At 37.3% G+C, this 26,102-nt stretch overlaps 1 protein-coding gene across 1 annotated transcript; it reads left to right on the top strand.

Moving 5' to 3' along the window:
* The first annotated feature begins 333 nt into the window (after positions 1–333).
* LOC139134540 (synaptophysin-like) lies at positions 334–26,102 on the top strand. Its single transcript, XM_070701419.1, has 6 exons — positions 334–610; positions 710–775; positions 8,338–8,453; positions 13,594–13,816; positions 17,973–18,158; positions 19,154–26,102. Exons 1-6 carry the CDS (start codon positions 593–595, stop codon positions 19,313–19,315), a joined length of 771 nt encoding a protein of 256 aa, XP_070557520.1. The 5' UTR covers positions 334–592; the 3' UTR covers positions 19,316–26,102.

Below are 26,102 nucleotides of genomic sequence, written 5' to 3'. Positions count from 1 at the left end.
TTTTCTGTAGATCTTTCTACAGTTGCACAGTTATTTAGCGTAGCAATATCGAAACGCCGCGCCGGAAATGCAAAAATGTATTTTTATCGTTAGAGCGCCGCCAGGGCCCGGAATGTTGTTTATCTGTTTATGCTCATGCATAGAAAAAGAAAGTGGCATATATATTTTCATCGTATTCTTGCTTGAAAGCAATACATATATTTAATAATTTTGAAATCAATCATAAATTTGAAGAACACTGCGGATTAAATAATTTGGCAGAAATAATTTAATTTAGGGGTAGCCAAGGTGGGGGAGGCGGAGCTCGGAGGCGAGAGCTAGAGATGACGACTAAAATTTCAGAATCATATTGAGACAGTTGTGTTCTTCGCAAGGAAGCACGGATCATATCAGTCCGCAATCTCTTTGGGTATGAAGTAGGAGTTTTCTTCAGATTTGCTTTCTTTATATATCTGATGCAAGTCAGCCTGATTCTTGGCGCTCGTTGTTTTTCTTTAGCTTCAGTAAAGACGACGAATACATGGAATATAGAGACGCAAATGTAACATGATTCCGATGCTGAGTTTAAGTGTTCCCCTCTCAGAAATTCAAGATGGAAGCCGCCCAAATGGTAAGCGAATCTCTTCGTGTGTATTTCATTTAAGAGCGAGAGTATCCCGAATATCTTTTCATTCTCCGTTTGTAACCGCGTTATTTTTTTGTCTCGCAGATCACGAAGAATTATTCCCTCAGAGTTCTGAAAGAACCAAGAGGATTTATTAAATTTATTGAATTCGTGAGTATACCCGCTGTAATACAGTACCGATATAGTTTCACACACTACGCAGCCACGCTACAGTTCACATCTTGTTCTGCTGATGCATCAGTCGTGGGCTTATGAGTCATCAATACAATTCACCTTATCATTCGGCCGAGTTTTGCAGCTAGGTGATGTAGCCATTGCAGTGCCCAATTGTCGTTATGTACTGAGTGTATCGTTGGATTTCAGTGTGCCCACAGAGATAGAACTTCCGTTGCATGACACTTTGTTATATTAATTATGTTCAGTATTTGCTTGTCTGTGCCAGCGTGGGCAGGTAGAAGTGGGATTGTGCAAGGTATTTTATTGCACGTTCAACTCAAAAAATACATGCGCATGAATGTGTTTATTCCTAACTTTCATGCGAATATCATAAGATTCAGAGGAGTCCGTCCATGGATGTGACAGACTTCATCAAAAGGAAGATCAATACGTGATATCCAGTGATTTTCATCCGGTTGGCAGCAACCAACTTATGATACTCATATGGATATCCGTACTGACAGCAGATCTATTTCTTGTCTAGAGACACCAGCTCCATCCCAGTGTCAGCTGGAAAGAATCCAGAAGCCATCAAAATTCAAAGGGGTATAAACTCAGTCCCTCCATCATGGTGTGACTGTGGTATGAAGCATGTATTTGAACCGGAAAATATTGTTTATAGTGTTCTATTTAGCAAAGCCCCACCCACTTGACTGAAAATCCTGACAAAAGCCGTCAAGGATATCTATAGCAGAGGAAGAGTAGTTAGAATTAGCCTGAATTTATACACAAAACCTGTGGTCAGCTTAGAACTTCACTTTCAACAAGTTGCTAAAATGTTTCATACTAATCTAGGTGAAATTATGATAAGAAGAATATACCTGTGATTGGGGTTGAACGTGATCCTGCATGATATCTACTATGAAGTGGAGGTGTCACTATAGATTAACAGGGCTCGAAATTAGCGGTAGTCTTGTGTCCACAGACTACCAACTTTTCCCTGGGGCTACCAAAACCCATGAAATGGTAGCCCACATGGACTACCAAAGCCCGGGACATGAAATTACTTAGTGGACGACATGTTGATCGCTGTGAGATGACCGACGCTCATACAGTCAACCCAGCTAGACATAAAAAGGCCATATTTTGACTTTATTATGCAAATTAAGAGGCGACAGTGCAGTCAAGTTTTTTGCGACAAACTTTCAATAAAATATTATCTTAACTGATGTACCAGGATGACAGGCTCGGGAAATGATGGCCAATGAAAATTCATTTTCATAGTTATTTAATCACAATGCAACAATCACAATTAAACTCTTATTCAAACTGCACAGAAAAAGCTGTCGGGCCATCCACAAATAACGCTTTCGGAAGTGTACGAGATCATCCCATGATAGTGTACTATCGTGGAGAAATATATTCAAAATTGTCAAAATAGCCACGAAAGTATTTGGAACATGCCTGTACTGAGTTGTCATCCTGAAATTCATAGCCAATCTATTTTTAGCCATGTTATGTTTACAAGTGCTGAGTGAAAAGTCGTTGTCATGGCGAACATCAAACTTTGGATATAAGCTGAGTCTGCGTATGTGTGAATAGGTCGTCAAACTTTGAGGCGTCACCATTATCCACTACACATGCCATACCTTTCTCCTAGGGCTGTGATCTGCAAGTAATGATGTCAAATGACTAGAAAATTCACTTCCGGGATAGAATGATGCAAAATAAATTTTTCATTGTCTAGATATAAATAAAAATACCTTTTACAAAAAACCTCTTCATTCATGCAGGGGCTACCAGACCTTGTCGCTGGGCTACCAACTTCAGAAAATGGTAGCCCAATAGGACTACCAGGCAAAAAAGTTAATTTCTAGCCCTGATTAATCATATCTGTCACTGGTACATATGTATGTTTGACTACTGCACATGCTAAAATTGTATTTAGTACAAAAACACATCCATGTTTACAAATTGGATTTGATTTATATGATTATGCTAATTTTATATTTTTAATCAATTCTTTGTTTCTCCATACTGAAATAGATGGTATTGTAATTTTTTAAAACAGTAAATTGTAATTTTGTAATGCTTATAATAACAAGGGAATTTTAGTGCAGATCAAAATTAAAATGCAAAAATTTTCTTTTTCAGGTCAAATGTCTTATTTTCTGGACCAAATGTTGCATTTTTGTCTTCATATCTGAAATGTCTTGTAGTAGCTTGGCTACCATATTTGGTCCACTAAACATTTTTCATCTCCAATCAACTTGGCATGAAGTGTCATAGAGTCTTTTTTATGTGAAAAATCTCAATTTTACGTTAATCAAAATCATTGTACAACATCTGTTTCTTTTAGTACCTGGTTATCATCTTGATTGTATGAGGAAGTTTAGTCTGGTTTTTGAATGGTTAAATGCCAAATAATTTATCACTGTTGATTTTTTTGTGAAGTTGAACAAAGAGTGCCTTGAAATTTTAACTTTTATAAGTAGTTCTGGATTTACCATGGCCCTTTTTACCTTTGTTGAAGTTAATTTTTCATGGCAAATTTCAAGGGCATACGATAATGTTATTGGTGATTTCCATAAAGCAGGATGTCCAAATGATATCCATTGTTTTCAAGGTGATCAGTCCATGGCTCAACACAGAGAAGCCTTAACAATGCAAGGGCAGATAATCAAAGTAGTGTACTACCGGGGTATTTATTGTGTAATGACATTGCAACTGTTCTGGACACTTGCAAAAATCACTCTTCAGTGTGTTCCAATAAGCAGTTGGCATCTTGTGAAGATACACTATGATTTTAGGACAATTATATTTGCCATCATCATTAATAACATATTTTCAGTTAATTTGCTCATTCAAGCAATGTTCAGTGTAGTAAATTTATTAATAAACCAACCATATGATCTTTTGTTATATCATCCAAATGAACCATGAAATGACGTGGAAAATTCATTTGATAATCAACTTGTTCTACTAATGCTTTATCTAAATAAAGCCATCCAATCCAAAGTTACTGGACTGTTTCATGAAGGGGATAAAATTTTTGTAGTTTTGTTAAATGTTTTCAACTTCATTTTAGCTCTCATATAGCTCTATAGGAGGTATTCATATATGCTTACTTTGTTAACTCTTTTCAACTTCATTTTAACTCTCATATGGCTCTATAGGAGGTATTCATATAGGCTATTACTTTGTTAACTCTTTTCAACTTCATTTTAGCTCTCATATGGCTCTATAGGAGGTATTCATATAGGCTAACTTTGTTAACTCTTTTCAACTTCATTTTAACTCTCATATGGCTCTATAGGAGGTATTCATATAGGCTAACTTTGTTAACTCTTTTCAACTTCGGATTTTTCTGAGAGTACGCCCAGGGCCGTTAAACAGAAAATGGCTACATTGTCTGCTTCACACCTGTAGCTAAATAACGGCCCAGGGCCGTAATTCGGTAAAAATTTACCGCCAATTATTGTCTAAAAATCAAGGAGTTATCAAGATTAAGTTCGTTCGGGGTAGTTCGGGTGTTTCGGCCGTCCCTCGGCAGTTGACAGATCTTCAAACATGGCGTCACGTGTCCAAGCGTCGCGTCGGGAAGTTCGAGTCGTTCCACTGATTTTGATGTACACGATGTTAAAGAGGTCGAGGAACAGATAATTGAGGAAGGGAGCTTTTGTATCTGCAAAGGCGCGGAGACTGAGTTGATGATAGCGTGCGATTACAAAAAAAAATGCCATACATCGTACAGCAGCATTGTTAACACGCCGTTAACACGCCAAATCCAGTTCTTGGTTCTTGCCGTGTTTATCATGTTGTACTGGCATTAATGATATTTAAGGTTAAATAAGAAAGCATAGCTTTTAACTGCTACGTCCATGACTTTAATGAATGGTCGCGATATAAAAACAACACGTACGATGCATTGAAACAAAGCGTCGCAGCGTCGCCTATGGCGTCGCTGGCGTCGCGACGCGTCATTAAACACCCGGGAAACGCTACAAGTTTAACCCACGCTCACGGCAGTGCTGCAGTCCGCTGCACCATACTCAGTACCACAGGCGTACGGAATGTTTCCTAGATCGTCGTCGGATGGGAAATGACTGACACTGTACTGTGAGGCCGAAGGCCGAACCTCGTACTGTATAAGAATACTTATACAGTACGAGGAAATACTTATACAGTACGAGGTTCGGCCTTCGGCCTCACAGTACAGTGTCAGTCATTTCCCATCCGACGACGATCTAGGAAACATTCCGTACGCCTGTGCTCAGTACATGATTGAAAAGTTCGTGATCAGAACTTTCATTCTAACAAGGAAAGGTTCCTGCGATCGAATGTAAAGTATATAAAAAACGACGTTAAAATTACCAAGATTTTGAGAATGAAAAACTTAAATTCCTTGTAACTTCACTTTTCGTGGACGGAACGTGTCGGTTCTCACACTATCATGACGCACTTGACCCAAGCTACGCAAATACAGTCTTTGCGCATGCGTTATGACACTGTGGAGAAACTGAGTCGCATGAGCAAACCCAGGTTAATTTCACTCGGTTCGGTTGCGAAGGTACCGTCGGCAACGCAGATTGCGGGAAAGGGGTGTTAAACAATGGTGCACAATAGTAATAAACGTAATTATCTCAGTTGTGACTCCTTCTCTACTACCTCCATGGTTTGTCGAACGCATTCAAATTTAAGCGAAGAAAATCATCGATCAGATTTTGACGTGTGCACGTGTTCTGAGGTTGACCTAGTTTGTAAGTGTGACAAGTTAATCAAAGTAGTCGAACGTGTGAAAATAGATACAGTGTTTCACATTCGTTGCACGCAAAGAGGTCAATAATCGTAAACAATTGTGGATCGTTCCATTTCTACTAGGGATTACTACTACTGTTACGTTTGTGAATGCAACAAATTTACGCGAAAAAAATCATCAGATTTTTGTATCAAAGCGAAAAAAACCTGAAAAGTAATGATGTACATTAAATAAAAAAATAATGAAACAGAGTTATTTTTTATGATAGTCATTTTATTTATTTCATGATCCCCATCGTGCAGAATGGAAAATTCCTGGCTCCTGCTTCATCTGTCAATCATTGTCGGCATTGTGTGGCAAACTCTATACCGTTGACTTTGCGTTCTTCTGGATCATTCCACCTGCATTTTAGTTGCGTAAATAGGAGGATACGGACATATATCGCCGAAGTAATTATCTTAGAAGTGTAACTTATTTTATTTTGTACGCTATATAAAACTTTTTGACCTTTGCGTAGGTAATTTTTTCAAGGGGAGTCAAGTTGAAATGCCGTAGACAAAGGTTGAGATGAAATTTAAAATTCTTAATAACGGCCCACCCCCCAAATAACCGCCCATGGGCGGTTTTTCGAGTGGGCGTACTCTCAGAAAAATCCCGTAACTCTCATATGGCTCTATAGGAGGTATTCATATAGGCTAACTTTGTTAAATCTTTTCAACTTCATTTTAGCTCTCATATGGCTCTATAGGAGGTATTCATATAGGCTAGAAAAAATGTTTGTCCTCTTTAATGAAAACTACACCCTACTGCCTTTGTATAGGGTGTTCAGGTTTACCTGTGGGAGATGTGAATTTGTTCAAATGAACATATTTGTGTCGAAAATTTGCAAATGAGGTAAAAAGTCAAAATGCTAAACTCTGGAACTGCGAATCAGATTTACCGAATACGGTAGTCTTTTAGGCTACCCTGATCAAAGTCTCTCCAAATTTAACCATTTTATTGAGATATGTTTTTATTGAGATATGTACAATTTTCTATTTTTAAGGATATTTTTTATCATTGTAGGTCAAAAAATTATTTCAGAACTCCACATCCAAGAGCCTTGAAATTTGATATAGATGTTAGTTGGATGACCTTGTTTGACTTTGTTCAAATTGTAATGAAATCTATTGTAGCACTTTTCAGGATATTTATAAGATTTTTGATCGAAAAATCATATACTCAAAACTACTCACTCCACAGCTTTGAAATTTGGTATATGCAGGTTTGATGTGAGAAATCTACCATTTAGTAGTTTCAGGACTATTTCTGTAATTTTCAGTCAAAAATTTGTGTTCTTCAAAACAACTCATCTGACAGCTTTTGGATTTGCTTGCAAATCTCTCAGGATAGCCATTTTCAGATGTCTTTAAATAGTGACAAAATCTAGAAGTTGTCAGTTTTAGAATATTTTTACTAAGTTTGTAAAAAAGTCTTATTATTCAAAACTACTTACTAGATGTGTTTGAAATTTTTTCATGTAAGTCATTAGTGATGACATAGTTTAGATATGTGTTAATTGTGTTGAAATCTGCAACATGTGCAAGACTTGTACAGGACCTGCAAAGTGTGGCTGATAGAATTTTAACATCTTGTCACTAATGTGTTGTAATCATGTTTCATTCTGGCAAAATTTGTTGTCGTAGCTTCCATACTCATACACATAAGCTAATTTTGTTCCACTACCTGTCAGTCTGTCCGGTGTATGATATCAAAAGAATGGCTGATGTTATTGAAATGACGTTTTGATGTCATCATCTTGTTTTGAGCTATTGTGATGAGGGAAGAAGCTCTGAAAATGAGGGGAGTTCCACTTAGATTATCAGCCATTGCATGAGGAAATTGCCACTAATGTTATCAGCCATTGCAATAAGAAAAGTGGCACTTACACTATCAGCTATTGAAATGAGGGAAGTAGCACTGAAATTATTAGCCATTGCAATGAGGGAAGTGACAATGAGATTATCAGCTTTTGCAATGAGGGAAGTGGCACTGAGATTATCAGCTATTGCAATGAGGGGGTGGCATTGAGATTATCAGCTATTACAATGAGGGAAGTGGCACTGAGATTATCAGCTATTGCAATTAGGGAAGTGGCATTGAGATTATCATCTATTGCAATGAGGGAAGTGGCAATGAGATTATCAGCTTTTGCAATGAGGGAAGTGGCACTGAGATTATCAGCTATTGCAATGAGGGTGTGGCATTGAGATTATCAGCTATTACAATGAGGGAAGTGGCACTGAGATTTTCAACTATTGCAATGAGGGAAGTGGCATTGAGATTATCAGCTATTGCAATGAGGGAAGTGGCACTGAGATTTTCAACTATTGCAATGAGGGAAGTGGCATTGAGATTATCAGCTATTGCAATGAGGGAAGTGGCACTGAGATTATCAGCTATTGCAATGAGGGAAGTGGAACTGAGATTATCAGCTATTGCAGTGAGGGAAGTGGCACTGAGATTATCCACTATTGCAATGAAGGAAGTGGCATTGAGATTATCAGCTATTGCAATGAGGGAAGTGGCTGTTAAATATGAAATGAAGTATACAAGTTTGTGCAAAAATTCACATCTCAGATTAGCTACTACAGGTAAATCAGATATTTATTTTTATATTCATGGGTCTCAGATCAACCTAGTGCCTTCAAACCATGGAATTCTGCAGATGTGATACTCATATTTAAATTCTCCCGCTTATGAAACCTGCTTAAGATAATTGCCAATTTTGGATTTTCCCTTTGTTTCATGAACACAGGTACTGGCAATTTTTGCATTTGCAACTACTGCTGGACACTGCGACTGGTTCTCTTTCACCATATCTTGCAATCCAGATTTCCCGGCTCAGAAAGTAAAGTATTGTTACCCGTTTAAGTAAGTATTTAAAAGGTTTTAACTTCATATTTTTATGTTCACAGAGCAAAAATGTGAAGGCTTGAAAGAAAATATCTATACCGTTTAGGTCATTCATTCGGAACTCATTATCATCAAAGTATAAGTCTTCACATATACACATACCTTTCACAATAATTTGGTATTGATTACTATAACTGCAAGAGGTAAGGCATACCGGTAGTAGTACTCATTTATGCAGATTCAGGGCTTGAAAATTCTTTTTAAAACTCACTTGCCACAGGGCAAGTGAATTTTCAATTTCACTTGTCCGGAAGAAAAATTCACTTGCCCTGAATTTCAAATGATTTTAGGAGTAAATTTGTATGTTTTTATTCATATCATTGTAAAGTAACAGTAGCTGTAATTTACTGGTTTATTTTTGCGTCCTTATTCTGTGTATCAAAAATAATATCTTGTGTACCATGCTGTCATGCAGCTTGTTACTACTAGTATTCAGTTTCACCTTGTCAACTTATTGAGTATATAGGTGTGAAGATGTTGTTATTGTTGACATTTGAATTTGAATCCAGATTACAATTGAACTGCATTAATGATTGTTGTTAATGCAAAACAGTTTGTAGCTGGCAAGCTGCTTCACACTGTCGAGAACTACCAGTTCCAAATATGGGCTACACAATGTACAGGGATTATGAACATTGCGTTGATTTCTACTCCAAGTTTGGTTTATAGTCGTTTACATTGAACATGGATGGCCGTCATTGGTTTTCGATGTTTAGCAAGCATATACGCTGTATTGAACAGTTCCAATATTTACGTCATTGGTCGTTGTTTAACCCTTTTCCTGCCAAGTCGGTGAAAATCCGCTTGAAATTCGGTGTAGCCAGAATCTAAGTACTGGTGACCGTTATTCTACCAACCCGGTGGAAATCGGACCCTTTTTGGGTACCCCCTTTCCTGCCAAGTCGACGGCACTACGTTTTGCTATCCCCTATGCGTTTAGGGGTCATCCGAGGACAGGTTTTCTGACAAGGAACGCCTTTTCCCCTCAAAATGGGTTCGCAGGGAGTCGATAGACAGGGAAAGGTGCAGAAACCTGTCCGCCAGTCCCCCACACCCGAGGGGGGCTGGGTTTTTTTTACCGCTTTTTAGCGGACTTGGCAGGATAGCATGGTGACGTTTTCTGGCGGAGTTGGACGTACTTGGCTGCCTGGCACTATAGAGATTGCTGCCGAACTTGACCAACTCGGCAATGCTAATCTAGAAGGCTACCTCTTGCAAACGACTTGGCAGATATGCGATGGTGCGAGACGAAAGTCACTTATTCAGTTGTGCGTGACTGAAAATGAGAACGTATTTTTGACGGGACGGCTCGACTTGTTCCTCCGATGGAACGGATATGAACGACTCGGAAATACCATTACAAACTGGTGTCCGACGTACTAGGCTGGGCTTCAGCTCTGCAAGTTCAAGCCAGGCAACGTCCTTCACTGCCTTGGCCGTGCCATTCAATGGACGTAGCTTTGGATTTTTTATTTATTCCATCGTCCGAAGTATTGGCTCTGGTTTGCAGGCAAACGTATCCTCTTGCCGACGCATTGGTAACTACGTACGCTGTTTGCGTACAGAGAATTCAAAAGGGCACATAAGGTCAATGCGTAGTCTGCTACGGGGATACCGTCTGCATTTAGCAGGGACTGCTTTTGTTATGCAAACCAGCTAGCAGTACAATATGGCTGCCAGGCATGTGGACACGTCGATGGCTAGAACAATGGAAGCATATTGCGTTGCACCCGTGCATCGCAAAAGTGAACTGAAGACTTGGGTGTAGTGACTGGTTATCACTGGTTAGCTGCAGCCCAAGCCATGTCGGTACAAACCCGTACCTGACTGAGGACCACTCGATTAAGTCAGTAATGAACGGTAACACTCGTAAACCAACTCCCAACTGAGCTGGCTAAACTACGTGGAGCTGTGCTTCAATGGCTCAGCCATGTCATTAATACAACGGCAAAAACGTAGTTTTTGTGCTACACTGCCAAGTCATTGAAGGTACGTATTCAATTGACCCTACCCTGGGGAAACAGGACAGGTTTGCCGGTGCTGCTGCACCCCTAGCACGACCCTCAGGGTCTCTGACTAACAGACGAGTGAGGTGATGTTTGTGCCTAGCGGACATGCGTAATACTGAAGGAGTTTATTTCCGAGAAAATAAACATGAAACGGCAATAAAATGACGCACTCCCAGGGGCAAACAAAGCCGGTGACCTCAATTTTTTTCTGCAGTAACCCTTGAGCTCCTTCCCCTGTCTACGGGCATGTAGAAATTATCGAAGTCTAACACGTATAAGTACGGCTAAAACAACCCTGAAAATGGGCGATTTCTGCCAAAATGCCTGGCAGGATAACATGCGGGAGAGCCAATCTTTTGCAGGCACATATTATGGGGCGGTTTTCTACTGACTTGGCAGGATAACGGACAAGGGCGCTCGGCAGGAAAAGGGTTAACTTTCGTGTTCTGCATAGCAAGTCCTATTTGGGTACTAGTGATTGTGGCCTTGCTAGCAGATAGTCGGGACAAGTCTGTTACATCTGACATGGACATACATTTTATGCCCATGCTTCGCTAGACATCAGCATTTCAGCGATATAGTGTGATGATATCGCCTGTAATTCGCCAAACGCCGCATCCATCAAAGAACACGTTCTGCTTTTCCGTGAGCGATAAACTTAAAAAGCTAGAGGGAGGCAGCGTGTACAGTGGCCCCATTTAAAATTCACTTGCCCGTCGGGCTGGGAAAATTTTTTCATTTGCCCCCACTTAAAATTAGCTTGTCACGGGCGTTGGGCGCTGAGAATTTTTCAGCCCTGAGATTACATTGAAAAGCATTGATTAGGTATTAACATATCATCTAATGATTCTTTATCAATGTGGAATAATTATGTACCTCACATCTTGCATTGTATAATTGATAATGATAGTTACGGGCGTTGGGCGCTGAGTTTCAGGGAATTTTCATTTAGGAAACGTTTTCTCATCAGAAGATTCTGATTTTGCCAGCAAGGCAAAGAAGCCCGGACCTTTTATCATCTACTTATGAGCAGCAAAATAAGAAATGGCAGCCCCTTTGTAAACTTAATCAACATTGTACATGGAGGTGGGAAGTTGAAGTCACATATGTTTCAAGGTGTTATTGATTACAAAGTCAAGCACCTTTGGCAGACATTTTGAACCATAATCCTGCCAGACAGTATCACTTTTACATGAGCTAAGTTGGTAAAAAGCAGTATTGAGCCAAATCTATAGGTATTTTCACCAACTTGGCATGATATGTCATTGCAGGTTTGTCAAAAATCCTGTTAACAGTAATTAGGTACTCAGAAGCCTTGTTAAAATGCATCATATGGGAAAATATGTCTTACAGCTTGTAACTAATCAACTTGAACTGATGGTGACTTATGAACTTGGCAGGACACTGGTTAATGTTCAGCATATATTCATTTTGATCAGTGTGGCATTAAACATGTGAAGTTTCAGTTCACTGTAACATTGAAGAGTCAAAGTGTTTTCACATTTAATTTGTGGGTCATTAATATTTTGTTGGAAGGAGTTGAACAATTGTGATACATGCAACTTTGATGTCAGTCTTATGAAACATCAGCTAGTTTGATGCAACTTGTTGCAAAGGCCAAGAGAACGTAATTCTCCTGGCAGATTTCCCCGTTGTTTATTTGTCACTTTCACTCAATAGGCTACCAATAGGTTTGTCACTTGCCAAAGCTTGCTAGTGTTGCTAATCAGTCACCAGAATGTGCGCACCAGATGCCAATTTTATGAGCATTTTGCAAGTGTGGTTATTTTCAGTATGAACACTGCCTTTTAAATAGCATACTAGAACTCTAAAGGAAATGACAGCAACTTCACTCACCCGTTCTACCTAATTTGTTTAAGATATGGTAAAGTGAATAGAATGTGGTTTCATGATGACCGGAAACATGGCAAGAACGTAGAAAATAGATAGTACCTTGACTGTGGTCATGTTACCTGGGTCCCTGAAAAAACTGTGTTTCTGGATTAAAGTGGAATCCCTTCCACATTTAGTTTGATGATAGCCATTGTTTATCAAAGAGAGATGCTAAAATTGTTACGTTGTGGTCTGACTGTTGCGTGGTTTGTTGCTGAGACCGTTTTTATGTAACATCTTCTTTTTTGATTTTGCTTGAAAGATAATATTTTATGTTTTCATTCCTTTTACATACTATGATTGGTTTTTCTGGAAAAACGGTGGCCAGTGACTGACTCTATTATTTCCAGTTTCTTTTTAGAAATCATGTGATCAGGCTGGTTTTGATGAATAGACCAAAGTAGTTGTGTAGATTAGTTTTGTTGTTACGTCATTTCTCTTATCTTTGTTGATGAGATGTCACAGACAGTTTGTTAGGCTGTCGTCTTTTTTGGTATGGAGGAGATTCCTGCGGTTGACCTCAAACAAGTTTTTTTCAATAATGGCAAAATTTGTATATTTCTTAATTTGGGCAAATTTTTCTTGTTTTTGGTAAAATGCCATTTCCTTTGATGAATCCCTTGTCCATTTTTGCTTTGAAATTTGATATGTGGGTTCCAAGGTATTTGCATATTTTTATTTTTGAAACATTTTACCTGCTTTTGTCATAAAATCATCTTCTCTGAGACTGCTTGTCTGATTGCTTTGAAATTTGATATGAAGGTCTCTAGGGATGGACCTTTGTCAGGTTTGTCAAATTGCATTGAAATCTGCAACATTGTCCTTCTGGGGCAGTTTTGCTCTTTATGATAAAAAAATTCCCTGTCAGTAAAAGCAATGTAGTCTGTACATGTACAGGCTAAGTTGACAAGATCAACACTGTGTATCTGTATATGGTTTGGCAGAAGAATAGGAAACTGTAGTTGATATTAAAAACAAGAATAATTTAAAAAATCATCAAAAGTCACAGTTACAGGCTTGTTATGCATTTTTTGAGTATTTTAAGTATTAATCACATTATATTTCTTCAAATTGTCACTTTTCAGATTTGCTATTTTTTGAATGATAATTCTTGCAACATTTCATATCACTCAGTGACTCAGTGCCTTCAGTGTTTGCTTTAAGACCACTTTTGAATATAATTATTTTCTTTACAGTATGAATCAGGTGGCAATAAATGTTCCTATGTGTACCACTGTGTCAACGCAATCAATGACTCCTTTACCAGCTGGTACAGTGACACTGAAAGTTGATCCTTCAAGTTCAGCGGAATATTTTGTTGCTGTTGGTGTTCTAGCATTCCTATACTGTTTAGCTGCTTTGGTATGGTATGTGTTCTTTGAGAAGAATCACCGGGACAAAGATATGGTACCTATTATCGTGAGTATCTGCCCTTCTTCCTGTATTAATAGCAGTTATATGTTCTGAATTTCTGTGGAAAAAACGTGTTAACATTAAGGTACTACTTATTTAGGTCAAGGATTGGTAAGGCTCAGGCCTAGAACAATGTTAAACACGGTCAAAAGTTAAGATCAGTGTATGCATACAGTCATGGACATTAATCACCAGTAACCTAGGGAGTCGTTATGTAATGTTAGGGCAAAAAAGCTAAAGGTATCCAATGAACACCTTATTAGTTTGCATACAAAGGTTTGTGTCTTCTAATTTTCACTCATACCAAAGCACAAAATTAGTGTACTCTAGTTCATTAGGGAATACTACAACATTGGCATGACATGCGTTATGACATTTAATGATATAATCTAGCTTCTAAGTCAAAGGCTGACATATTCAGGGGGAGACAATGTCAGATGTGGAACATACTGCAATATAAGGTATTATATGATAAAATTGATATCTTCTAACTTCTAAGTTGGAGTGATATATTGTATTGTGGTTGAATTATTGAATGTAGGAGAGAGATGATGTTTAGAGTGTAATATTAGGACAGAACGATGATGATTAGAGCATATTATTAGGACAGTACGTTGATGGTTAGAGCGTAATATTAGGACAGCATGATGATGGTTAGAGCGTAATATTAGGACAGAACGATGATGATTAGAGCATAAAATTAGGACAGTACGTTGATGGTTAGAGTGTAATATTAGGACAGAACGATGATGGTTAGAGCGTAATATTAGGACAGAATGATGATGGTTAGAGTGTAATATTAGGACAGAACGATAATGGTTAGAGTGTAATATTAGGACAGAATGATGATGGTTAGAGTGTAATATAAGGACAGAACGATGATGGTTAGAGTGTAATATTAGGACAGAACGATGATGGTTAGAGTGTAATATTAGGACAGAACGATGATGGTTAGAGCATAATATTAGGACAGAACGATGATGGTTAGAGTGTAATATTAGGACAGAACGATGATGGTTAGAGCATAATATTAAGACAGAATGATGATATTTATTTATTTGTTTAGTTATTTATATGTATTATATATGTAAATTGCAGTGAAATCTGTAGTATGTAGTATTTTTAGCTCCCATAGCCATATGTATATATGGCAATGGAAGCTATTCTTATAGGCTAGGGAAATGTCTGTATGTATGTATGTCTGTATGTCTGTATGTCTGTATGTCTGTATGTCTGTCCGTCAACATCAAAAACTCCAAAACCGCTGCACATTTCATCTTGATATTTGGTGTGTACATGGATGATGGGCTGTAGATGAGATTTTGTTCAAATGAAGTTGTCATTGCCAAAAATATGCAAATTAAGTGAAAAAATGTAAAAACAGTCAAAATTGAAAAAACTCAATAACCACTTAGCAGATTACATGAAAAATTAGCATGTAAGTACTTTGAGCTGACATGAAATGATTGTGCACATCTTGGGTCAGTATCTTGGACTTGCTATTTTTCATGAATTTTTTGGTAATTTTCTCCCATTTTGGTCAACCACAAGTCCGATTGATTTGAAACTTGGTATGGAAGTGCATAGGAGTGACCTTTCCGAAATTTGGGCAAATCGTGGTGAAATTGCATATTTTTAGTTTACACGTCCATAGACTCCCATGTATAAGGCAGATCTCCATAGACGCCCATGTATAAGGCCACGAAAAATAAAAATTTAGTTTCTCATCGTATTCATATTGCAAAAAGGATGCAGTGACACAATTTTTAGTCCCCACGGATGAAGTCCAGTGAGCTTATAGATTGGGTCATGTCCGTCTGTTCGTCCATCCGTGAGTCCATCCGTTCACGCAGATATCTCGGATATTTTGACAAAATGTCATGTGACTTGATGACCTTTGATCTCAAATATACATATTTGTCCATAACTCAGTAACCACAAGTGCTACCACCCTTCATATATGGTATGATGGGACACCTTATGACGCCACATATAGTATCTCATTAATTATGCACATATGTAATTTTGAGCGAGCCAATAGAGCTAGAGGTCTGATTTTTGGTATATAGGGATAACTTAGCAATACAATTTTTTTGACAAAATGTCACGTGACCTCGGTGACCTTTGACCTCAAATATACATATTTGTCCATAACTCAGTAACCACAAGTGCTACAGCCTTCATTTATGGTATGATTGGACACCTTATGACACCACATACTGTACCTCAATAATTATGCACATATCTCATTCTGAGCAAGCCAATAGAGCTGGATGTCTGATTTTTGGTATATAGGGATAACTATAGGAGAGAAATTTTTTGACCAAATGTCATGTGACCTCGATGACCTTTTACCTAAAATATATGTTTATGTCAATAAATAAGTAACCACAAGTGCTATGTCCTTTGTATTTAGTAGGATGGGAGACCTTATGACAACACACGCTTTACCTCATTCATTATGTACACATCTAATTCTGGGCAAGCGAATAGAGCTAGAGATCTGATTTTTTGGCATATAGGGATTAATTAGCAATTTAATTTTTTTTTTCAAAATGTCATGTGATCTTGATGACCTTTGACCTTGATTATACATATATATGCATATCTCAGTAACCACAAGTTCTATACCCTCCAATTTTGATAGGATATTAGACCTTAAGATGTCACATCTTGTACCTCATTTATAATGCGCATATGTATTTCTTGGCTGGCCAATACTGCTAGAGGTCTGATCTTTTTTCCCGATTTAGAACCATAACTTAGACTTGCTTCATGTGTTTCAAATTTGGAACAACGACATAGACCTATGCACCCATAGATCTCAACATATACACTCCAGTGATACTTCTTAATGACCACATTTTCCTGCCCCATCAAGACTAATACTCCTATTACAAGTGGGGACTATGTCATTGTCAATGACTTATTGAGTTAATGGTTGTATCACAGTATTCGATATATCTAATTCTGTATTTTTTCCATTTTATATTCTGAAAAATACATTAAACATATTTCACTGTCTCCAGTACATTACATTTAAGTATTTTCACTTCATGCACTTTATCCCTTTCACACATGTTCAAATATCTGACCAGAGAACAAACACTAAATAGTCCAGGATGGGAGCTACAGTGTCATTGACGTATTTTTAAGGCTATTTTTATGGTTTTCAGTGAAAAAGTCATTTTCTCCAAACTTATAATCAGACAGCTTTGGATTTGGCTTGTAATTCTCTGCACATAACCGAGTTCAGATACCTTTAAATTGCGATGGAGTCTGGAAGTGTTTTGTTCATTAGTATTCTGCTAATTTTGGTCAAAAATCATATTATTAAAACTACTCAGATATCGTAAAAAATTGTTATGCATATAGTTTAGATATGTGCAAATTGTGATATATAGGACCAGCAAATTTTTGATTTTATAATATTCACCATTTTCACACATTTTTATGATTGTGATGTAAGTTGTGTGGATACAACAGTATCGTTAATGCGATTTATGTTTATGAGTTATGCCAGACTTAGGTTTTATTGCACAGTGGTACTTCATTTTGTACACAATGTGATTATAAACTACATAGAGAATTTCAAATGCGATCGTCCAGATTATTTGTGTCAAAGGTGATAGACATTTACATAATTCACTTGGTTGTCGACTTCAAGAAAGACTGTTATTTATGACTCTGTCTGGTTCACATTTTTATTCATAATGTAAACCTGAAAGTGACTGTGTAGAATAATGTACTCAGCAATGTGGTAAATTATTACAAATAATCATGTATGGAAATGTTACAAAATTTGCTGGTATTGACAAAGCTATGAAATAGTATGAAATGGGTTTTATCATTGATTGGTGATTGAAAGAAACAGTAGCATTGCATGACCATGCCATGCTGTGATCAGGTATTCACCATCAGCCTGAAATAAACAGAAAGAATAACACTATGTGTAACTATCATTGGAATGTTTGTACACTAACAAAACACCAATTGAGTGTATAGTACCAGTATATGGTGTTGTTGTCACATTTTGTTGAACAGAACATTGCCCTGTGCAATGCAAATATTTGGTATTATGTCAGAGCAATGATTTTTTCCTTCAGGTGATAATGTTTATGGCCAACTAGCTTTTCAAAGCATTGCATTTTTCTGTTCACAGGACTTCCTTGTTACCTGCGCATTTGTATTGCTATGGTTGACTGCATCTTCTGCCTGGGCCAAAGGAGTTACTGATGTCAAGCATGCAACTAACTTTGACAACATCAAAGAAGATCTGATAGAGTGCCAGCATTATGACTGTAATCTTGAGAAAAATCCAAGCTATGCTACCCTCAATGTCTCCATTGTAAGTATTCTTCATAAATTGTGAAGTTATGATTTAATAAAAAGAAATAAGATAAGACATCAGACAGTATCAATGATATGAGATAGTTTTTAAATAGCCTTCAAAATTTGTAGATTTGCTGGACATGATATTCTCAGTATGATATTTAACCGAGCACATCTTTGTTCATGCAGTTAGGTAACTTACCCATCAATAATGAATTGTTTTATTGGTCAGCAATGGTAAGCAGACAAACGCAACCATACTTGCCACCTTGGTGTTCACAATCCCATCGTAATCAAGGATTCACATACAGGTGATCTCTGATCATGTAGGGACTGATTTGGATTACCTACTCATCTAAATTTCCTCTAAACAGTGAAGTCTACTTAAATGTACTCAGAACACAGTTCCTGTACTTCTAATTGAGAAAACGTATCAATTCAGTGCGTGGAAATATCAAGATAAGAGGTATAATTAGAGGTGATTTAAGCAATAAAGCACACCAAGTGACGGTATACCATGAGATTTTGACCAGTTCACGACATATAAGCACAAGTGATAGTGAGTAAAAATTTCACAGCTGGTATCTTTTGTAGTTTATAATTAGGATGGGAAGTGTTATTTAGACAAAGTGTCCACAAGTCCAAATCCATCCCACACCCAGTGTGGGATGGATTTTGTACCAACGCATGGCTATGACCAGAGACCTAGTGTGGGATGGATTTTGTACCAATGCGTTGCTATGACCAAAGACACCCAGTGTTGGCTGTATTTTGTACCAATGCATTGCTATGTCATACCCAGACACCCAGTGTGGGATGGATTTTGTACCAATGCATTGCTATAACCAAAGACACCCAGTGTGGGATGGATTTTGTACCAATGCATTGCTATGACCAAAAACACCCAGTGTTTCATTACGCTTTTTAAATGTCTTGTAGCGGAGCATTTGTTAAAAAAATGTGTTTGAAAAACATGAAGAAATAAATTAAAAATATTGTATTTTTCCACAGGTATTTGGCTTCCTAAATATGTTTGTATGGGGAGGCAATGTATGGTTTGTCTACAAAGAAACTGGTTGGTTTGATAAGTACACTCAATCTAAGACAGAAACACCGAAAGCAGCAGATACCAGTAGTACAGATCCTGCTGTGGTACCTGATAATCAGATCTAGATGGTCTGGTCCTATCATTTGAAATCCATTGCCGTGGAGAATGTAGTAATATTGTGTTCAAGGATTGTGAGACAAGAACAAAGCTGATGCACACAATTACTGTGTGGCTAACTTAAAGCATTTTGAAAATGATGTCAATGTAACATTAGCTCAGATCTTAGTCTTTAATGATAGTGTATATAACGTAGTATCATACAATTGGTTACATGGCATGTAGACCAAAGTCTACAGGTGTAGTCTTCACCAACGTTGATCAGACATGCATGCATAGCCTGGTGTTTTGATATTCACAAATGATATTGTACATGTCAAAGATATGATAAGAGGATCGTTGTCCTGCTTCTATTACAAGAGACTGTTTCATCTTCTCATCAAAGGATAAGATCTGAGTGTCATAAACTATCTTACATTTCTGAAACAAAGTCATTAAATTCCACTGTGTGTTAGTAGAAGTAATTGCTCTCATATCACTGTCACAAAAAGATCAAAATTAACCCAAACTCTCGTTCCCCAAAATGGACATGTCTTATTAACGCAAACTCTAGTTCCTCCAAATGTACATGTCTTATTGAATATTTCCACCTCAGTATCACACTGATATGATGAACATGTTTTTTCTTGCACTGCAAACTCACAAATGTAACATTCAAATTCAGATCATCAGTATGTTACTTACCAAATTGTAATAACGCAAGCAAAAATATTTTGACAGACATTTTGACAGTAAAAAGTATTAGATATGTGTCATTGTCTGAGGAGCTACAAAAGTTCAAATGTCAGCATTTAATTAACTTATGTATTTCATATGCTGTACAATTGACAGCTGTTCTACTCTCTGAAATTTTATATGACAAGTGTATGCCATTTGGTTAGGCCAAAGTAAGTAAATTCTTTGTTTTGCGTCAACTCAAAATCCTAAAAGGTACGCTGGTAAGCGGTTACAAAACACACACAGAAAATCTAACACAAAATCAATTTTGCCTTTATTGGACGATTTTTCACAACACGAATACTCCTGTCATAGTGTGACACACTGTATGATCGCTGTTTGCATTTTCATGACAAGTGGATCAAAATAAACAGTCAATCGTCGACGTTTGTTTTTCTCTTATTAGTTTTTGATTTCTTTCTTGTGCGTTCAGTGTGTCCACTGTCTTTGCATGCTCTGCACAGAGGCTGGATAGACAGGTACTGTTGTCTCATATCTGGTGTAATTGAGGTAAATATGTAGAGGGTACTGTTTTACGTCACCACATGGTTCATCAGTGAAATCCGACTGCCACAAAGAAGAGTTTAGCAGCAAAGTTAAAAGCCCTGACTTGTTTTTGTGACAAGATAGCGTCACCAATGGCGACATTTCAAAAGGAAAGTTTGTGGTTTTTTTCCAAAAAATCTCCAAAAACCTTCACGCACGTGGACGCAAAACAAAGAATCTACTTACTTTGGCTTTAATATCTGGCAAGTGAACAAAATGCTGTCTGCAGTGTTTACTGATTCCAGTTTTGATATTACAAATCAGTGAAAGTTGATGTAATATATAAGCTTCTGTAGACCAGACTACAAATTGCCATGTCTAATAATGATTGTCCAACTAATGCCATAGACCCTCCACCCTAAAGTCTGTACTAGCATAGACCCTGGACCCTAGAGTCTGTACTACAATAGACCTTGGATCGTAGAGTCTGTACTAGCATAGACCCTGGACCCTAGAGTCTGTACTACAATAGACCTTGGATCTTAGAGTCTGTACTACATAGCATAGACCCTGGACCCTAGAGTCTGTACTACAATAGACCTTGGATCGTAGAGTCTGTACTACAATAGACCTTGGATCGTAGAGTCTGTACTAGCATTAGACCTTGGATCGTAGAGTCTGTACTAGCATTAGACCTTGGACCCTAGAGTCTGTACTAGCATAGACCCTGGACCCTAAAGTCTGTACTAGCATTAGACCTTGGACCCTCGAGTCTGTACTAGCATAGACCCTGGACCTTAGAGTCTGTACTAGCATAGACCCTGGACCCTAGAGTCTGTACTAGCATTAGACCCTGGCCCCCTAGAGTCTGTACTAGCATTAGATCCTGGACCCTAGAGTCTGTAGTAGCATAGACCCTGGACCCTAGAGTCTGTACTAGCATTAGACCCTGGACCCTAGAGTCTGTACTAGCATAGACCCTGGACCTTAGAGTCTGTACTAGCATTAGACCCTGGACCCTAGAGTCTGTACTAGCATAGACCCTGGACCCTAGAGTCTGTACTAGCATTAGACCTTGGACCCTAGAGTCTGTACTAGCATAGACCCTGGACCCTAAAGTCTGTACTAGCATTAGACCTTGGACCCTTGAGTCTGTACTAGCATAGACCCTGGACCCTAGAGTCTGTACTAGCATTAGACCTTGGACCCTCGAGTCTGTACTAGCATTAGACCTTGGATCGTAGAGTCTCTACTAGCATTAGACCTTGGATCCTAGAGTCTGTACTAGCATTAGACCTTGGACCCTAGAGTCTGTACTAGCATAGACCCTGGACCTTAGAGTCTGTACTAGCATTAGACCTTGGATCGTAGAGTCTCTACTAGCATTAGACCCTGGCCCCTAGAGTCTGTACTAGCATAGACCTTGGACCCTAGAGTCTGTACTACAATAGACCTTGGCCCCTAGAGTCTGTACTAGCATTAGACCTTGGCCCCTAGAGTCTGTACTAGCATAGACCTTGGACCCTAGAGTCTGTACTAACATAGTCCCTGTACCCTAGAGTCTGTACTAGCATTAGACCTTGGACCCTAGAGTCTGTACTACAATAGACCTTGGCCCCTTGAGTCTGTACTAGCATAGACCCTGGACCTTAGAGTGTGTACTACAATAGACCTTGGATCGTAGAGTCAGTACTAGCATAGACCCTGGACCCTAGAGTCTGTACTAGCATAGACTCTGGACCTTAGAGTGTGTATGAACATAGACCCTGGACCTTGGAGTATGTACTAACACCATTCCCCTTCAAGCAGAAGTGAATTATCTGAAACAAAATACAACCACCTGTCACAATGTTTTAATAGTTTCTGCAGCGACATCACCTAGAAATGAATGCATATCCAACTGCAAATATTTTACCTGTTTGCATTTTGATTAAATAACCTAGGCAGCCAGGTGTGGCAAGTCAAATAATCTCAACATGTAAGCAATATTGAACTCTTTGTGTGACTGATGAATTGTGGGTATTTGTTATTATAGAGAAGGCTGATTAGATACTATCTATGCTTTACTTTGGCAAACAAATGCATGTATGATGTAGAAGATGACCCTGCAATTGTTTGCCATAGTCAATCTGTATTCTTATGTAGTCAAGATTTCTTAGTGTAAATTATAGAAATACTTATTGACTGATTGGTTTAATTATAATCAAAGATATTGTGTTTTGTATGCAATTAGCTGTATAGTGGTACCAGTAAATGCATTAGCTAAATGATAAACATTGCATGCAATTATAGTCTAGTTGTGCTTATCCAAAGATGTTACAATATGGTTGACGTTTGCAGCTACCGGTGCTTAAGTATAGACATTTTCTGTATAGCTATTATTGTTGTTGATAGCCGTGCACAGACATAAAAAGTCAGAAATATTTGTCCAAAACAATTCAATTTGATTTTATTTTTAGTCAGCATCTTTCAATAACATTTCTCACCTTCCTCTAGCGGAAAGAAGAAGACAATATATTTGTGTTTTTTCACATTTTAACAGTCCATTGTTTTCAGTCTAATAAAATTGCACTTCCCTCTAAAGCCTGCAACTTTAAAATGTAGATTTCCTTCCTTAGTGAACTGAACAATAATTTATGAAGCAACGATAATACTTAATTTATCACATGTACCTAAGATTGGTGAAACAAAGTAAGAATAATATTCAAAATGCTAAGTCAATAGATATTGCACAGATTTTCAATTTATAAAGGAACACCTGATTGTAAGTACTGTGGGAAACATAACAATTAACATTATATGTGTTACTATTGTGTAAATACATAATATTAAGTATGTTTACTTTTTTTACTCAGAAAGTTCTATGACAGCCGAGCAGAGATTGTGTTTATTCTGGCAAATGGCATTGTACCAGGTCACATGGCCAATATAGAACAATAGATAAATTAAAGTTCTTTGCATTGTACAAATGGTGATTTGCCATTCTTGAGATAACTTAATGTTTAATGTATTAATAATGGCCAATGAAAACACACATGATGTAATTGATAGCCAGGGAATCATTGATGACAGTGTTTGATAATAGTAGAGGCTTTCAACATCGCTGACAAACATTTTGTTTTGATGTCTAGACCTAATGGCTGAAAATGTTGCGTATTGCCGGTTGGGATACTATAGTTTATCAAATGCTGAACAATTCACAATTGTATATTACCTGCTTCCTAAAAATGGGTCATATTCCTGTTTAATTCTTTTGCATATAACTTGCTACAAAAGAAGTTTGTTTTGTTAATTCCTACTGTTTTTTTTAGCTACTATAGACTATAGTCTATAGAAGCTATTGGGATGGGTATCCGTCCGGCGTCAGTCTGTATGTATGTATGTATGTATGTATGTATGTATGTATGTCCGTTTGTGAGGCGTCCGTCCACTCAAATATCTTGAGAACCGCAGTACTTACTGATTTGATATTTGTTGTGTAGATGAAAAATATGATTTTGAGAAACTATTTTTTTTAATTTTTTGATATTGTTCAAAATAGGCAAATTAATGCCAAAAAAGGTGTTTTTGGTAAAAAATCTTCTTCATAACCGCTGGTCAGACAGCTTTGTTATTTGGTATACAGGTCCCTAGGGATAACCCAACTTAGATTTGTTCAAATTGTGATGAAATATGCAAATGTGTATTTTTAAGGAATTTTTTTGTCATTTTTGGTCAAAATTTGACTTACATTGTATGTAATTCTTGTACTGTATAAACCCTATCAATTCACCCAGAAAAAAATAATTAATATGATTTTAAATAATTGAATTAATTAGGAAATCATCAAAGCCAAAGTAATTTTAGTGTGGAATTATCAGAACTTTCAACTTTTTTTGACAGTTCATAGTGAAATGCTTACCATCTTGGAGGATTAAAACATGTAAAGGCAACTTTCCTGAATCCCAACTTTGATATATTCTGAACCACCATTTATGTTATCTAAAAGAAATTGCTCATAATAGTTTGTCATGATAGGGTGGTCAAATAAATAGAGGTAGAGAAAGTTCTAATTTCCATTTATGGTTGACTTGGTAAGGATAAAATAAGATTACTTTTTGAGGAAAAAAATAGAGTGGTCAATTAAAAGAGTGGTCAAAGTGATAGGGTTTTTATGGTAAAACTGGGCTGTAAGATTCCTCATGTGCTATTTATAGCAATTATGCAATCTGTGTAAACAGTGCAATGAAAGTGTAACATGATTCCTTATAATGCTTTTGATGACCTTGAACTTCTTAAGTTTCAAACATTTGTCTCTTCAACGTGCTTTCTCTGAGTACGCACAGTCTCAACTTATTCAACAGAACTTACTTACAATGTTAATTTGAAAGTTAAATGTCCTTGGTTAATAGGATGAAAATACTGATATTAAAGATAATCAGCTCAAGATTCTTTATAACCTGACAGATATGCTGTTTTTTTATGATGTAAATCTTGATTTAAGCGAGTCTTGTTTACTTTAATTAGAATGTAATTAACTCTCGTTAATTTGCTATTATAGACTAATATAGTCTGATGAAATATGCAAATCTGTATTTTTACGGAATTTTTTTCCATTTTTGGTCAGGCCATCCTGAATTGAGCTATCAAAGATATCCACCTTCTTCATCAATACATGTGTCACAAAAGGTTATTCCCTACATAACACAGCAGAGCTCTGTCAACTGTTGAGTCGCTTGTTTTTTCAAAACCGCTCGTCAGACAGCTTTAATATTTGTTTACATGTCCCTAGGATGACCTTAGTGAGATAATTTCATACAGTCAGGAAATACTTAATTTTGTATCCATGTCTATAGTAGCTTCAGGGACTTTGGCCCTATGTTTTTTTTTTGAATTGGTTTGTTATTTTCCACACGATAATTTTATCATTCTAATACTAATTTTAAAGCTGATTTTCTTTTACATATATACCCAAATGTAGAATGCACATTTATGTGGTTAATCATCAGTTTTCGGTGAGTGATTATGATTAAATTAAGCAATTAAACTTTCCTGTCTGTGAAACAATTATGAATTATACCTTATTGCAAGGCAGACAAGCAATATTATCTGTTAGTTTCATTTGAAGCATTAATTCTCTTGAACCTGAATGCTGTAACTTTGTTTTCAGCCCCAAACCTTGATTTTGGAGCTTCCATTACTGTTGATATCATCCAAGATCTTGATAATTGCTGAAGGCTAACAGAGTCATTAGAATTTTCACTCAACTAACATTCCCATCGCATAAGTTGAATTAAAAGTACAATGTTATGTAGGTTTAATTATGCATGCTCTCATTTACAATTTTTAGCTGCATGTTGTCAGAAAATTAGGTCTGGATGTTTTAAGTCCTTGTCCGAGTCTTTGCATCTGCAAAGGTCATTTCTATTCAAACTTAGAAAGACAGGTTCAGGTAATATAATATCTAAGTTAGTTATCAGTTATATGTGTATTTGTATTGACTGTTAGAAAGCAATTACTGTCACTGTAGGAATATTACTAGACTGTTTTGCAGATGTGGACTTTGTAGTTGCTATTTTTTTCTAATCATTAAAGGAGGTTTAATATTGAAAA

The sequence above is a fragment of the Ptychodera flava genome, chromosome 6 (assembly GCF_041260155.1).
Source record: "Ptychodera flava strain L36383 chromosome 6, AS_Pfla_20210202, whole genome shotgun sequence".
Taxonomy (NCBI): domain Eukaryota; kingdom Metazoa; phylum Hemichordata; class Enteropneusta; family Ptychoderidae; genus Ptychodera; species Ptychodera flava.
This window is presented reverse-complemented; position numbering and strand designations above follow the sequence as displayed.

Coding starts and splice junctions, on each gene's coding strand:
- LOC139134540 (XM_070701419.1), top strand. Junction 776..8,337: donor TTATTAAATTTATTGAATTC/GTGAGTATACCC, acceptor TCATGAACACAG/GTACTGGCAATTTTTGCATT. Junction 8,454..13,593: donor AAGTATTGTTACCCGTTTAA/GTAAGTATTTAA, acceptor TTTTCTTTACAG/TATGAATCAGGTGGCAATAA.